This window comes from Pavona decussata, unplaced genomic scaffold (assembly GCF_977016875.1).
Source record: "Pavona decussata unplaced genomic scaffold, jaPavDecu1.1 SCAFFOLD_386, whole genome shotgun sequence".
Lineage (NCBI taxonomy): Eukaryota > Metazoa > Cnidaria > Anthozoa > Scleractinia > Agariciidae > Pavona > Pavona decussata.
In genome coordinates this window covers 1813145-1826256 of record NW_028145758.1, presented here as the reverse complement: position 1 = coordinate 1826256, position 13112 = coordinate 1813145, and the positions used below count along the sequence as shown (strand labels likewise).

The window sequence follows — 13112 nt, the reverse complement described above, 5'->3', positions numbered from 1 at the left end:
CGTTCTTCGCGAAAAATCGCTTCTGTCATTGATGTTATTATTGAAACAGTGCTTAAACTTATTTGTCGTAAACCATGTCATGTTTTAGAACTGTAAAGAGCTGATCAGTTCAGTGGAGGAGACGGGAATGATCCTGAGAGAAATAAGAGATCTGGAAGATCAGGTAGGACATATCTCTGGGGCATAAAAGATATCTAAATATAATGTCGTTGGTAAAACTTGCAAGCGTATCAAGAAGGCCGGATAAAATTTATCAACGAAAGGGTTTAAATGGAACATGCTGTGAGATAGATCCCTTCCTTTCTCAGTGGAACTTAATTTTGAAACAAGTACACGATGATACGCAGTGATAAAACTTTGTTTTAATTTAACATTCCACTTAGCGGAGAAGATGTAACTAATTACACAAATTGTTTATAAAGTAATCTTTACTGAGCGTGCGCGTGTTTTGCTCTGTAACTATGGAGACACGGTAAAGTTCTCGTGAGTTATTTGAAAAGATTTTGTCCGTGTTTTTGGTAGCCTGATAAGCAGCCCATCCGAGTTCGCTCGCTCTAATTCCCTCAGCGAAAAGGGAGAGAAGCAGGTTGTTTTTATAGAATAATGTGTTACTAAACTTTCGTAGGATGCTGAAAAAACTTTCAACGGCTCGCTTTTCCACCTAGCTTCTCGTTTCCCATATACTCGTATTTTGTACAACTCGATGGAACACACTTGCAAACACTCCTTTCGTTAGTATCCAGTTGCAAGAGATCGCCACAGGATCGATTGCGTTACTCAACGATTGCCATGTTTTGTTTTTCAGATTGAGATGGAAAGTCAAAAGAACACAGCGACAAACTTGGAGCGAATCTCAGCGGACTTCAAACAAATGAAAGAAGAAAACAACGTACTCGCGAAGAAGCTAAAAGCGGCGACTAAATAAGGAAACTGAAATATTATTTTTATACAAATAGATTCTTAAAAAAATAATTCGAAAATAAATTGATTCACCCTTAGGTTTTAGTTCTGGAATGGTTGTTGTCCTTGCAACATTCGTGGAATCCAACGTGACGTTTCCATTTGTCAGTTCATCCGTTTAAGGACGGTGCCTACTAATCCAGAAGTATTTTTGCGCGGTTTATGACTATGTGGGAAAAGCAGATTTTAGCAAGGGCTATTGGAATCCAAAAAGAATATTGGGGGTAACCACGCATTTTTCAGAGATAATTAAGCAACAATAATTTAAAAAAAAAATAGTAAAATACAAAGCAATGTATGGCGTTTTTTTTTTTTTTTCATTTTGAAACTTTATTATCTCTGAAAAATGCATGGTTACCCCCAAATTGTCTTTTTGGATACCAAGAGCACTTGCTAAGTTCTGCTTTCTCCGCATTGTTTTAAACTGCGCAAAAATATCCCTGCGTTAGTAGGCACCACCCATTGGAAACCCGAGTATCTGAGATGCGCAGAACTTATGTGCAGTAACAAAAGTAGGCACCGTCCTTAACCGGTTTTCATATCCAATGTAATGTGTAATTCTGAATGGACTAAACAAACGGTCTTTCCATTTAGTCATTTTGTTTTTGCCCACGACCTCCTTGTTCCACGTTCATAACACTACTTCACCTACAGTGCCAGTCTCGTCAATGCAGTTTGTTTTCGTTTGTCCTTGGCATCCTTGAATTATCGCGTTCAGTGATATGACATTTCAAGAAAATAAGTTGATTAAGTAATTCTCCACTGCTGCAAATTTCTTCATTTCACGTAACAATTACTTACTGAAATTTCCATCCCACCTTTTAGTTGAAACAAAAACAAAAATACCCATACAGCGCAAGTTCCATAATTATCCGAGAGTCCCCGAAGTTTGTCCGTAGATCAATCGAACTTTCTTCGAATGTTCGTATTGAGCAAGCATTTTTCGATTACTCTCGATATCCATTGCACCTCACGTCCGACATATTATTGATTCTCTTTTTTAATGTTTGTAACCATCGTTCACTTAATCCAAATATCGACGCAATAATTAATTTTCTCCATGCTCGTATCGTTCGATAATACGCGCCACCGAAGTGTAGGTGCCAAACATAAACATAAGTACACCCATGAGCATTATGGAGGCGTCCTTAAAGAACGTGCCTACAGGGACACGCCCATCCCCCTCTGTTGTTAGTGTGAGGATATGAATAAAAATAGGGAAGATGATGGCGAGAGCCGTGCAGCTGACGGAGCCGACCAGTGAGATGAAATTATCCAGTTGAGGTATACTGACTGCCATGATGCCTGTGAAGAAACCAGAGACAAGATAATCATTAGACCAGGAAAACACCGCTCAGTAGCTTTGCTTCAACATGCGTTCAACACTTTGTTGAACCAAATGTCTGGGTTGTTTGAACAGGTCGTAAAAAAAATGTTGAAAGCGTGTTGAATCAAATTTCAATCGGTTTAAACTTTCATTCATCATCTCTTAAACATTACCTCTGTTTTTGAAAATGCTGAATGGCGTTGAAACCGTTTGAACACTCCATTCAACCAGCCTTTTCCAACATCCGTTCAACTTTAGTTGAACGAATGTTGGTCAAATGTGTAAATCGTTTAAACGGGCCTTTAGTAGTCATATTTCACGGGATTTTATCAACAGACTCGGAAGTCATAACCGCCTTTGCAGCAGTGTCACAGGAAGGTACTGCTCGGCAGCTTTTATTTGAATGATCACAAACTACTTTGTACATCATGAAGTCAGATATCCTACTGTGTGTTGCTTACAGGTGAAAACAACAGTTGCCGCCCTGATGCCGTAGTCCGCCAAGTAGTGATATTCCTCTGGTACGCGTTTCAGGATTGGTGGCTGTATTATCAACATGGGAACGTAAAACTGAAGGAAATAAGTCAGGAAGATGCACACGGAGAACAACAGCTTCACTCCAGAATAAATTCTGCGGAAAAAACAACAACACCAACACGTTTAAACAGAATAAGGGCTAGTTTGGGTGGACGGCTGGTGACCCGGTCTAGCATGTTAACATTTCAGTGTGTTTTGTAAAGAAATGTATGAAAAGTTGCCCCGCTCAGGGTAGCCCGATTAGGCGGGTGACCCAAGTACTCAAGTCATCATTCCTTCTCAAGGCCTGTTCGTTTCTGTTTTAAAGCCAGTGGCACTTCAGTCGTCCAGCCGCCATCTTGAGAGCGGAGGTGGCCAAGGGGCGAGTTTGTTCAGAAAAGGAAGCAGGTATTCGAACAGGTACACATATCCTTCGCTCACAGTCCCTCGTCGACTTAGGTTGCACTCTTGTGCCGACCATTCTGGCCAATCTCATTCCAGTATGGCAATCAACAGAATATATGGAATACACGTTTGCTGATGATGCCGTTCTTTTGCCCCATTTACGAATTTTCATGAAGAACGTTAAACACTTCTGTTCATTTCGCTCCCGATACCAGAATGAACAACAGAACGTACGAAATACTGTTTGCTTGAAATAGGCAGAACTACGTTGTTTTGTAGAAGGTTTTGGTTTACTTGAAAAGAGACAGAATTGCGTTCTTTTTTAACTGATATTCCGCCGGAATCAGTACACCATGAACAGGCCATTTTACAGTTGTGTGCTTATTGACATGGCTGGAGTTCACTTTGTTTTAATACAAACCTCAGTGCTTTGCAAATATAAATGCCAACTAAGACCGAGACGATTTTCATATCAAAAAGCACTGAGGTTTGTATAAAAAGGATCAACTCAAGCCTCGCTTCCAATCAAAGGCCAGGTCGCTAACTATCTGTGAACGCATGTGGATAACTATTTATTCTATTTATTTTACTTGGTTTTACTAATAACCTGTTTTGCTTAATTTAGTTTAAGTTATACAACCCGCCTCGGTTAGCTTTGCTATATGCGGTTTGTACATTTTTCGAATTTGTTAAATTTTAAATTATTGAAATAAAATGATTGATTGATTGATTGATTGATTGATTGATTGATTGATTGATTGATTGATTGATTGATTGAATACGTTGTTCTGCCATTCGTTAGGACGCATTTTTTAGGAGAGACCCAGGAGTATCATCTGGTGTGTCGAACCTAACGTAAATGAGCAAAATCCATTGTTTTTCCCAACTTGCATTATTAGGCTCGCGGACCTCGGTATACACACCCTTCATCAGGCAGATTCAGTGTTATACTGCCTTTACACTCATCCTGACAAAACAGGTATCCCAGAATTCCAAGCAGAGCGAACAGCACTGTGACGGCTCCCATACCAACGTTAATGACCCAGCGATAGTCCTGCGGAGTGGCCATCTTGTTTTCAATAGGCAGAACCTTTAAATAATAAAAACACAATATGACGTAATTATATTTACAAACTGTTGCTTTTGCGGGTGATTTGAAATTGAGTACAGTTTTAGACTGAGGGAAATTTTGAAAACTTCTGAAAATTTTTGCAAATTACAAGTTGGTTAACATTTAATAACGGAAGATTTTTTCAGTAGTTTGGACTAAAAAAAAAATCTATTTTCAGTAAGCACCAGTATTAAACAGTCCTATAAAATTGACAAGGTCAATCTGTCCCTTTCGTTTCACAACCATATCACATGCATTCTCGCCTCGTTTTCAATTCACAAGCTTTGGCTCTATAGTAAATTGGTAATACTAGTTTGTCCGGGTAGTGACGTCATACATACCACTCCGATGCCTTCAAAAGCATACAACGCGATGCCAAAGAAGACAGGAAAGTTTGACCATCCAGCGAACGCGGGCAGGTTTTCGGTGTGATGGATGTTTCTTACAAGATACTGGAAAATGATGACTAGTGAGATACCACAGCAGATGTTAGCGGCGATGGAGAGTGGGACCAAGGTCCGAAGGTCCCGGATAAAAGACAGGAGGGTTATGGGAAGAAGTAGAATCGCCATCCACGTTTTGATGTCAAGAGCGTTTGATACCTAAGAAAAAAGATCATGGCATTAAATTTTTGTGGAGTGGGGAAGTGAAGACAAAAGAAATTCTCCTTGAGATGTCTGGACTGTACTGTTATTACTCACACTGACAGAGAAGCTTACGGACAAGTGTTTGTTTTTGTCACGTTTCATCAAAAGGCCATTTTCAACAATCGGTCACGTGATCAATTGCCGTAAAACATGCAACTGGAGCTAAAAGATTTCAAGTTATAGCTGGCATTTTTTTCCGCACTTTTAACAACGTATTCGCCCCTCTGCTAACAACAGGGATTAGTATTTCACCGTTGCCAAAGTTTGAGTTGACCTGTTGCGAAAGAAAACGCTAGTTTTTCTTCACAATCTGAACCGAATTGCTGAGACGTGTACGTCTTCCCGAACAACTGGTCCACCAAAATAAACAATTGGGCGCCTCTTTTAAAGGTGAATAACGAGAAAAAAATTAAACAGAATGCGGTCCTACCTGCTGAAGATTGTTGGCAATAAACACAAAATACACGCAGCAGAAACCAAGCTGCGACATACACAGGAAGACGTTGACAATAATTCTGGAGATGAGAAGGACACCATTAAAATTCTTACGACTTTGGAACTCATTTTGGAGCTCACGTAACTTCAAAATCGATGAGGTAACTGTCATAGAAATCGAGAGTTGTCGTAGCTTGCGCGTTCGAGAAAAACAGTTTTTTCAACCTTGTTACTGTAAATCTGAGAAGACATGCTGGGAAGGCGCAAGGCACAAGGCAACACTTCTCTTTGTTTTGTTGCCGCAGCCCGGACGTCACTGGACAAAAAACTACATGGTTTACGAGTGGTCGTAAAATAGAAATAAAGGGTAATAAAAAGTTATGGAGAGCAGTGATGGCGCAGTGGTGAGAGCACTCGCCTCCCGCCAGTGTGGCTCGGGTTCGATTCCTGGACTTGGTGTCATATGTGGGTTGAGTTTGTTGTTGGTTCTTGTCTTTTCTTCGAGAGGTTTTTCTCTGGGTACTCCGGTTTTCCTTTCTCCTCAAAAACCAACATTTCCAAATTCCTATTCAATCAGGGGAGTGTCCCCAGGTAGTGCTCTGTGCTAAATACTTTGACACTTAAACAAAGTTATTTATATATTCATTTAGTTTATTTATGGGGTAATCTTGTCGCCGCACCTTCCAATATAAGCTTTCTTTGGGTAATATCGCCTGATACACTCCTCTGCAACTTCTCCGTAACCTAGAGCTACTTGTCCAGTTCTTCAAAACAAAAGACAAAGACAAAAAAGAGGGAAAATATTACCCATTTATTTAGAAGCATGGATGAACTGAACATCACAGAAGGACTATCCAGTTCGCAATGCAAGCTATTTCAGCAGAAAATTATCCTGATCTTTTGGCTATATCTCATTCTGTATACTATTTTTCGTGTCAAAGAGTGTGGCTCTTTAATATACCTTATTTGTATTGCCATGATGGGATTCTGGGTAGAATTTGAACGTAGTTGGCAATGAAAGTTCATTAAAGATAATTTTCAAATTCCTTTGCTACGGCTCTCTGACTGTTTCAGTTATTCATTTATTATTTTTTTATTTTGAATTATGAATTTTGCATTTCCGAAGACATGTATTCTTATTGTTGATGCTTTATATCATCCTTAGGTTTTATCTCTTAGTTTTTCAACGCGGAAATTAGCTGTTCACGTGTAAGAACGCTATAACTGTAAAAAGTTCGACACCGTGTATAAATAAAGTGAATGTATGTATGTATGTATGTTTAAAAAGCTCGCGCCTTTTTCTAAACCAATGACAAACCAAACCAAATTTAACTAATCGGTACTTGTCGCTTCCTTTTTTCCTCGCTTGACGCCAGTTACATGTATTTGCTTTAAGTTATGAATGATTCTTGGCGTTGTTTACAGCCGTTGTGATTGGCTAGAATAATTAATTTGGTTTTTTGGTTTTACGACACTCAATCGAAAACCGCTGATTTTTTCCTAATAAACTCCAGTTAAAGGTTGAGGCAACATTGTTATGGTCTATTAACATGTAACTAGACTGTCATCGGGAAAAGATAGCTGAATAACCGAGGTTAAAATGATACCACAAAGAACAGGAAAGAGAGCTAGCTTACCTTCGACAGAGGACATTGCTGCAGTAAACCAAGAGATGCATGCAGTGCACTGTAACCAAGGCAACCAGCAAAAGTCCCAGGGGACCCACCTGTAAGGATGTTGATGACAGGGCTCTAACAAACTGCTTTGATACTTAAGGATCCTAATAATCTTTGAATATCACTCACTTAAGTTACTGATACTTTTGGCTACTTTCTCTTCGGTTAAACTTTTACTCTCACAGTAATGGACAAACGTGTAGATTTGCGGAATATGTATACCTTTATGGAGGAACCTTCCTCACTCACCCAACAAGAAATGGGATTGGTCGTAATTAACTGCTTTCTGGTAAAAGAAGTACAGTTTTTTTACTGTGTCTTGTGTTCCCTCGAAAAATTTTCCTTATTCTCTGCACCAGGTCGAACTTGAAATACAGTAAACACCCGCATAAAAGAACAAGTGGATTAAGAACCTCCAAGCTGAAATTTGTCATTTTAGACACCTGGGCCCAGTTGTTCAAAGGCCGATTAAGCTAATGCTGGGGTTAACGTGAACTTTGATTCAAGTTTAATTACTAGTCAATAACAAGAGAGGATGCTCTCTTGTCAATAAAGATTCTTCAAAAAGATTTTTGCCCCTCAATTTTGACTTAGAGTTTTCTTTACCTTTAGCTTGCAGTTAGGCTTTAAAACCACTTTTAAAAAGCGAGATGAAAACCTCGATTAGCTTTTAATCGTAGATTAGCTTAAATTGGCTTTCGAACAACCCAGCCCTGTTTTATAAGAACCTTACAATAAATACATGAAGACTTTATTCAAGCTGGCCTTGATAAAAGTAGGTTCTTAAATGTGGGCGTTTACTGTACCCTACATTAGACAAGTGGCTTACCACAATCCCAGCATGCATAATGGCCTCCGGCAATCCCAGCATTCCTGTCCCGACGTTTCCTCTCCATAAATGCATCAGGGTCTGCATATTACTATATATGGAAACATCAGTTAATGACGGAAATCAATAGAAATATGAGATACTACAATGTGTCGCATCTTCAGAATTAGTTTTGCTCCAATGAGAATTCACTTCCTTTTTTGGGGGGAGGGGGAGAGGAACAGACATTCTAGAGTTTTCTGGGACTTTATTAGCTTACAGTCCATAAAAATCTTCATTCAAATTTCCAGTTTAAAGTTCAGTTTTAGTTAGCTTAGATTTTGTCGTGATCAAATGGTCTATATTTATACCCCTCTACATATCATGAACAATTTCCTATCGTAATGATGCTGATTTCTTTTATAAGGGAGATTTGTGCTTCGTGTTTTTCTTTTTTTAAGCGTTGAAAAACCCCACAAAAAATAAAGAGTATTTTTTTTTGTCAAAAATCAAACTTGTTTATGTTATTTATTTCCAATTTCCGATTTTATTGACCTTAAGACAAAAACTTACGTTGTTGTATTCTCAAGATGTTGTCTTTTGTCCGCGGTAGAATCATCTTGGGTGACGCTGCCGTCAGTCGTAGACTTATAAGATTTCCCTTCATCCTCCTCGCCTACAAGACGGACGCTTTCATCTGTTTCCTCGCTTAGTGTGGCCTGCTGCCTTTTTTCTTCAGCCTCCTGGAAGTTAGATGGTTCGTCATGTGTGGCTTGATGCTGAAATATTAAAATCAAGTGCCAATTGATTATTCAGCTAAGACCTGGTTGTCTTTAGCGACTGGCGAGCGAGCGGTCCAATGAGTAACGCAGTGGCCAAAATGCTTTGATCTTTTTGCTTGCGTTTCAAAAACTTGTATGGACTCCTGTGCTTCCTTAAGTGTTGTCAGTCGTTCCCAGTGAATATCAGGCCTAAGTGAATCAACTGAGGGATGACTTGGAACTCTTTTAGCTTTTTAATTGCCTCATGAAGTTGTCAAATTGTTGCATCTTTCTCCTCTTATAGTCGAGCCAGGTTAGGCGTACCACCCCTAGATTCTAGTAATGAATTGATTATTGAACTTTTTAGTTGTTCGTTCGTTCTTTCGTTCATTCATTTACTCAAATCAAAATTCAACTAATATTGGACCATATGAACAATGGATGCTCCTTAATATATACAAAATGTAGCATGCTTTCAAATGGCGGCAAATATCCAGCTAGAAAACCAGCAAGTGACTTGAGCAGACCTTTTTCGTTTTGGAATTTGATGACGCTGTTTAGGTTGTTGGCATAAACACTAAAGGCAAAATCGAATTTTGATTTGAACATTGATCAGCGCAGTTTAAAGATGAATGAATGAATGCATTCTTCAAGATTGTTGAGACGTCTAACCGCCTGTTCAATTTTCAAATAATTGGTTCATTACACTTATAAAAGAATTAAGGAGGGTACGTTTGATCTGGCTCGACTGTCAGTGGGCCAGCAGTCAGCGTCGTTATGTAAAGATACCTTATGACAATGATTCCACTTTATCATCTTACTCTATTACTTGAGCTTGAAGTAGACCATATATATGTGACCGGATTAGGTCATTAGTGAAATACGCGTATTTTTAATTGTTGGTAATTTATTCGGCGGTACGTCTTGGCGCTTTCAGCACGTGTATAAATTACACGCTGTTGGACATGACAATTACATGTAGATTAATTTGTAACGTTTTTGGTTAAAGAGTTTGAAGAACTATGAAATGGAAGGCGAAATAACTTTAATGCGGCTTACCAAATCCAGATTAAATATATATACTAAGCTTTGGCCTTTTCTTGTCAATTCGTGTTTGCTTTTGTCGTTAAGTTTAGCCACTTTCAAGGTTTCTAATGGTGGTGTTAACGTAGTAATGAATTTACAAAGAAAATTACACGGATTGACGGAGTTGTCGGATAAGAAAGTGACTGAGTTTATTTGATTGGGCTTTGAAAAAGTGACTCAAATTTCTGCAAGGCTGATCGGACTGCGTAGAAAACTTAAGACGACAGCGACATGATAGAAACCAAACCGAGAATCAACAGAATGCGATAACTGTGGACAGCTGTTTCGAGCTGGTTGGCTCTCGTCAGTACCGTGTAGCACAGCAAAAGGTAGAACAACCGACGCTAGTCGAGTTGTCTGCCAAATGCACGTGGTAGCCCAGGTGGGGTACTCGGGTATAAACGCGACGGGGGGGTCCGAAGGAGCCCAACATTTTGAACCCAAAAAAATACATGGACCTTATATTGTGCACCCAAAAAAATACAAGACTGGAGATTATTCGAATCATGCTTTTGGATCTTGCGGGAACTTTGGCTTGAATTGCGTAAGAACTATTAGCCTGGCGAAAATTCGAACCCATAATAATACGCGCAGATTTTTTAGACCCAAAAAAATACACGGTTAAATCTTCGACTCCAAAAAAATACAGAGGTTGAAAATTTTAGATCCAAAAAACTACGTTGGACCCCCCCCCCCCCCCCTATCCGTCACGTTTATACCCGAGTATCCCCCCTGGGCGTGGTAGCCGATTGAAAAAGCGGTCAGCGAAGCTGAAGGAGATTTTTCTGTAAACTTATTTATTCACATGCAAACATAAACTGCATAATAGAAATACATAAAAAACAAAAGGTATAAGGGCTTGCAATAATTAAAATTATCAAATACTTGTTCACTGTATAATGCAATTCCAAGGATTTGATTGGCTTAGGGGCCATGGTATATGAGCCATTATACCATGCCTGAGATTCAAATAGAGATCATAAAATTGTTTCTGGTTTTTCTTGACAGCGAAATCGGCTAGATCTTGCAATAACTCTTGATTGTTTTTAATAAAATAATTATTCCACTACGCGCCTCGTTGGCTACCATCTCATATCCAACGCGCGCTCGCAGAATAATTGCGTTGGATATGAGAAGATAGATAGCATAACATATTCTCGGAGACCCAGTGGCAGATAGTTGAGTCAAGAGGAAGTCAAAATGGGTAGGTTTACAAGAACGAACGTTCTTTCTTGTAAACCTACCAGTTTTGACTTCCTCCTGTCTCTGGATCTCCGCGAGAATGGCCAACGAGGCGCGCTATAGTCATCCCATATCCAACAAGCGCGAGTGGAATAATTGTTTTCTTAAAAACGACAAATAAACATTGCTAGATCTTGCTGATTTCATTTGACAAGGAAGACAAGAAGACGATTTAATGGTCGCTATTTCTCAGGCGTGGTATAATGGCTGATATCCCATGGCCGCTAAGCCAATCAAAACACTGGAATTGCATTTTCCAATGATCCAGTTTTTAATAGATACGTTTATCTGTGATGAGAGATGCAGACTGGCTACAAACGAAACCATTCTTGATGAGGCAGCAGAAAAGGGTGCAGAACGAAAAAAAAATGCTTTTTATCTCTTAGTCTCAGCTTGGGTACGTTCTTAGCAGTTTGTTAAAATCTGGATTAATTTCAGCCTCAACATTCTTATAAAAAGGTCCTTTTACAAAAGGGAGTTAAGTTTTAAAGTTTTGTATCTTTCAGTCTCTCTGTCACAGCGTGGAAATGGCCGATAAACTGTCTTTGATAGGAGTTCTTGAAACAGAACACTTTAGTCTGAAATTTAACCGGAGCACCATATTCATTCGTTTTGTTTGCTTCTAGCTTAAAATTAAAAACAGCAAAGAGGGGTCAGCAAACAGCACAGTGTAACTCTCCAGCTAATCTGTTAGCTGTTTGAATTCGTCTCTATCGAAAAATGTGTTATAGTTTTTGTCTTGAATTTATGATCTAGTTTTGTATACGGTTTTGTTGTTTGCCAAGATAATTTATGTCCTTTCTATTTGTACCTTTAAGAAGACTTCTGTAAATTAAAGATTGTCATTATTGCATTTCCTGCTATTTTCTAACAGTAAACAAATGAGCTACGCGGTCCTCCGGGGGGGGGGGGGGTACTCCCGCGAATTTTGTATAGGGGTGTGCCCCGACGTTTCTTGAAACCTAACCCTATTTAAGGATTGCGAAGGCGAAAACTGATACCCTTTTTAAGGCCCAAACCCCGAAAATGACACCCTATTAGGCGGGCGTTTTCAAACTCCATTATTAGATAATGCAATTTAGCTACCCTATCTAAGGACCACACCAGGAATACCGTAACAAAAGGGTAAAAAACAAATACTCTATGTAAGGACCGAGAACCTCAAAAACCATACCCTATTCTGCAGCACGTACCTATATAACCCAAAACATGTGAGTACCCCCCCCCCCCCCACCGGGTACGCCGCATGCAAGACAGCTGAGATACATCTGACAGGCTTCGTACAAGTCGTTGTTGTTTAGAAGCGTAATAAGGAATTATATGAAAAAAATAATAAAAAAAATAAAAGAGAGAAATGGAAAACAAATAAAATAAACCTGCCCGAATCCGCTTTTCTTTAATCAAGTGACAACTTTCCTGGCATTTTTACAGCATATTTTGCAAAGCGATGCAGAATTTATCGTAATTAATTAAGAGGAAATTCTCCCCGGCAATGGCAGGTGCACGATTTTAAAAAAGAACCTCAAAGATGTTTACTAAAACCCATAGGCTAAGATTTCATGCAAGATACAGCTACTGTTGTTTGAAAAATGTTGAAATTTTCGTATGAATTTCGGAGTCTTAATTTTTCGAAATAAAATTTACTTGATACTTTTGCTAATTCAATATCCAATTTGAACGTTTCTGTCAAATCCATTGTTACCCGGAGAATATTTGATATCAACAAAATCGCTCAGATCTTGGGTGTTTCATTCCTGGACTACGCATTAAAACAGCTAGTACGAGGGCAAAATGAATCGTAGCCAAGGTAGAAATAAAATCCTTTGGGATTTATTAATATAAAAATTGATTTTCCATACTTGGGCGAATCAGTCTAATAACATTGTACTAAAGTAAATCGAAATAAAACTTATTGATTTGATTTCAATAACTGAGAGCATGAGATCCCTATAAAAAAGGAATACTTGTCTTAAACATTAGACCACATTACGCAAAAATTACCTGAACCAGTGGCAATTTTTCCTCGTCCATCGGTTGCGCTTAAAAGTCTTTTCTAAAGCTGTTGTCGTCTTAGCTTTTTTGTAGATTCTCCTTCAGAATATTTGGAACACGTGACGATGGAAAGCAGTCGAAGTGAA

General features: G+C 38.9%; 2 protein-coding genes across 3 annotated transcripts in view; one reads left to right on the top strand and one right to left on the bottom strand.

The window, feature by feature from the left end:
* Positions 1-998, top strand: part of LOC146451591 (coiled-coil domain-containing protein 22 homolog) — a 16810-nt gene extending 15812 nt beyond the window's left edge. The window contains exons 17-18 of the mRNA XM_085099038.1: positions 89-163; positions 806-998. Coding sequence (XP_084955164.1) covers positions 89-163; positions 806-925 — 195 coding nt within the window. The 3' untranslated portion in view covers positions 926-998. The remainder of the gene's footprint in view (positions 1-88; positions 164-805) is intronic.
* LOC146451590 (proton-coupled amino acid transporter 1-like) lies at positions 346-13112 on the bottom strand. Of its 2 annotated transcripts, none has more exons than XM_085099054.1 (10): positions 12976-13112; positions 8459-8664; positions 7907-7997; positions 7039-7127; positions 6082-6165; positions 5397-5481; positions 4661-4921; positions 4132-4298; positions 2749-2918; positions 346-2265 (listed from the first exon to the last, which is right to left on the bottom strand). In XM_085099054.1, exons 1-10 carry the CDS (start codon positions 13003-13005, stop codon positions 2009-2011), a joined length of 1440 nt encoding a protein of 479 aa, XP_084955180.1. In that variant the 5' UTR covers positions 13006-13112; the 3' UTR covers positions 346-2008. The 2 variants fall into 2 exon arrangements, with proteins under 2 accessions (XP_084955180.1, XP_084955181.1); XM_085099055.1 differs by lacking the exon at positions 12976-13112 and adding an exon at positions 9436-9530.

Excerpts from the sequence above, each read along its gene's own strand:
- LOC146451590 (XM_085099054.1), bottom strand. The coding sequence starts at position 13,005 with ATGGACGAGGAAAAATTGCCACTGGTTCAG. Across the intron at positions 5,482-6,081 it reads AAGAAAGCTTATATTGGAAG|AATTATTGTCAACGTCTTCC; the intron begins GTGCGGCGACAA and ends TCTCATCTCCAG. Across the intron at positions 2,266-2,748 it reads GGCAACTGTTGTTTTCACCT|GCATCATGGCAGTCAGTATA; the intron begins GTAAGCAACACA and ends GTTTCTTCACAG.